The sequence below is a fragment of the Pteropus vampyrus genome, unplaced genomic scaffold (assembly GCF_000151845.1).
Source record: "Pteropus vampyrus isolate Shadow unplaced genomic scaffold, Pvam_2.0 Scaffold208, whole genome shotgun sequence".
Lineage (NCBI taxonomy): Eukaryota > Metazoa > Chordata > Mammalia > Chiroptera > Pteropodidae > Pteropus > Pteropus vampyrus.
Genome location: NW_011888989.1, coordinates 3,053,781 through 3,056,200, shown reverse-complemented (window position 1 = coordinate 3,056,200; position 2,420 = coordinate 3,053,781). Strand labels below are relative to the sequence as shown.

The window sequence follows — 2,420 nt, the reverse complement described above, 5'->3', positions numbered from 1 at the left end:
TTTGTTTCTAGAAACTTTATACCTTCAAGTAGGAGAGATCCTTCCACTGTCACCCTGTACCTCCTCCCATTGCAAGCGGTTTACCTCCGGTGTCTAATGATGGCCAAGATCAGGGACCTGACTGAGAAGTAGCACAGCAGTGTACATTTTGGCTTTGTTACTTACTACGTAGTCTCCCTTTATCCATGGTTTTGCTTTCCACAGTTTCTGTCACCCTCGGTCAACTGCGGTCTGAAATATTGAATGGAAAATTACATAAATTAACAATTCATTAGTTTTAAATTGCATGCTGTTCTGAATAGCGTGATGAAATCTCTTGTCATCTGTAGTCCTCCTTCTCTGTCCTGCTTGGGATGTGAATCATCCCTTTGTCCAGGGTTTCCATGCTGTAAAGACTCCCTTCCTGTTAGTTACTTAGCAGCCATCTCTCAAGGTATCCCAGTGCTTGTGTTCAAGTAACTCTTATTTTAATTATGGCCCCAAAGCAAAAGAGTAGTGATGCTGGTAATTTGGATATGTCAAAGAGAAGCTGTAAAATGCTTCTTTTAAGTGAAAAGGTAAGTACAGAAAGATATTTTGAGAGAGAAACCACATTCATATAACCTTTATTACAGTATATTGTTATAATTGTTCTATTTTATTATTGTTGTAGTAATCTCTTACTTCGCCTAATTTATAAATTAAACTGTAGCATACGTATGTGTATATAGGAAAAAGATAGTATATATAGGGTTTAGCACTGTCTGTGGTTTCAGGCATCCACTGGGGATCTTGGGCCATATCCTTGAGGATAAAGGGGGACTACTGTATTTACATAGCTTGGTTTACTCATCTGTAAAATAATGACATGATATCTATCTGAGAGGATTGTTTTGAGGAGTAAATGACTGAAAGAATTTTACATTATGCCCTATTTGGAACATCAAATAAGTTGTAATTGTATTAGTTTCTGCGTCTTGTGTAACAAATTACCACAAATGGGATGGCTTAAAACAACAGACATTTATTCTCTCACAGTTTAGGAGATCAGAAGTCTGAAATCAAGGGGTTGGCAGGGTTGGTTCCTGCGAGAAGCTTTGAGGGAGAATCTGTTCCATGCTACCTCACAGCTTCTGGTGGTTGCTTGCCATTCCTTGGCTTGTACCTGCATCCCTTCAATTTTTGCCTCTGTCATAACATTCTTCCGTGTGTATCTGTGTCCTGTCCTTATAAGAACACCAGTCATTGGGTTTAGAGCCCATCCTAATCTAGTAATGATGTCCTCTTAACTAATTACATCTGCAAAGACTCTACTTCCAAATAAAGAACATTCTGAGGTTTGAGGAGGATGTGAATTTTTGGGGGGACACTATTCAACTTCCTATAGTAACCATCATTGTGAAAACATGAAAGAACATGACCTGTTGCTCTCCTCTGTACTGGCCAAGCCTTGCAGAGCATCAAGGAGAAAGCAGAATGTCCCAAGGCTTTCCTGGAAAGAAATATACTTTCTCTTAAATTATAAAATCTCCTGTCTATAATGCAGTCCAAGGCAATTCACATGCCTTCCCTGAATATCTCATTTCCTTTTCTGTGAAACAGGAGCTTATCAACCAAAGGGTACTGATCAACTCTGTACATGACACCTGTAGCACCCAATAATAACCGATGATTATCCTTGAGATTTCTTATGGATCTGGGGAGATCTACCATGATTTTGGAGCATTCCAGTGATGCACACTCAATTCTCAGATGACCTCATAAATCAAACACTCACACAGAGAAGAAAAAGAAACTCTTGTAACTACCAGGCTCTGTAGGAGAGAGACACTGTCATGGCTAGACTAGGTCCTTTAAGTGGGTGTCTATCTGCTAAGGTGTCATGTTTCTCTTCCCCTGGCTCTTCACAGAGACTGGGAGAAAAGAGAAGGAAAGCAGGGAGACAAGAGAAAAGCAGCAGTCTTGTTTACGGAATGACAGAAGCAGAGCTCATGGTTGTTCGGTGGTGGTTGTTTTCCTGGCTCTGAGAAGATCTCGCATTCCCATTTCCAGTTCTTGGCAAGAGAATCTGTTCTTGGGGAGTGACCAGGTTCCATCGTTGCTCCTAGCTACAAGTTAAAGCCACAGAACAAGTTGTTAAGTCCCTGTTCTCATCACAAGGCTTTGTGTTCATGCCATTTTGCATCTTTTTAAAATCCACAGGAAGTGAGGCACTACACCTAATCCACTTACCTGCTACGAGCAACGTAACAGAGAATGCTCTACCTGAGACTTCAGTGCACAAGTTTTCTGTGAAATTATCAGCATCACTGTCACCTGTGATCTCAGGGTTTCCCCTAATAATCAACTCGAATCCTCTCACCGAAGCCTTCAGGGTGAACTGGCTGTCAGACACTGACTTTGAGGTAAGTACCATCTTATTCTCAATGGGAGCTATCTGC

At 40.9% G+C, this 2,420-nt stretch overlaps 1 protein-coding gene across 1 annotated transcript in view; it reads left to right on the top strand.

Moving 5' to 3' along the window:
- Positions 1 to 2,420, top strand: part of CDHR3 (cadherin related family member 3) — a 62,405-nt gene that overhangs the window by 10,582 nt on the left and 49,403 nt on the right. The window contains exon 2 of the mRNA XM_023537990.1: positions 2,182 to 2,384. Within this exon, the coding sequence (XP_023393758.1) occupies positions 2,182 to 2,384 (203 nt within the window). The remainder of the gene's footprint in view (positions 1 to 2,181; positions 2,385 to 2,420) is intronic.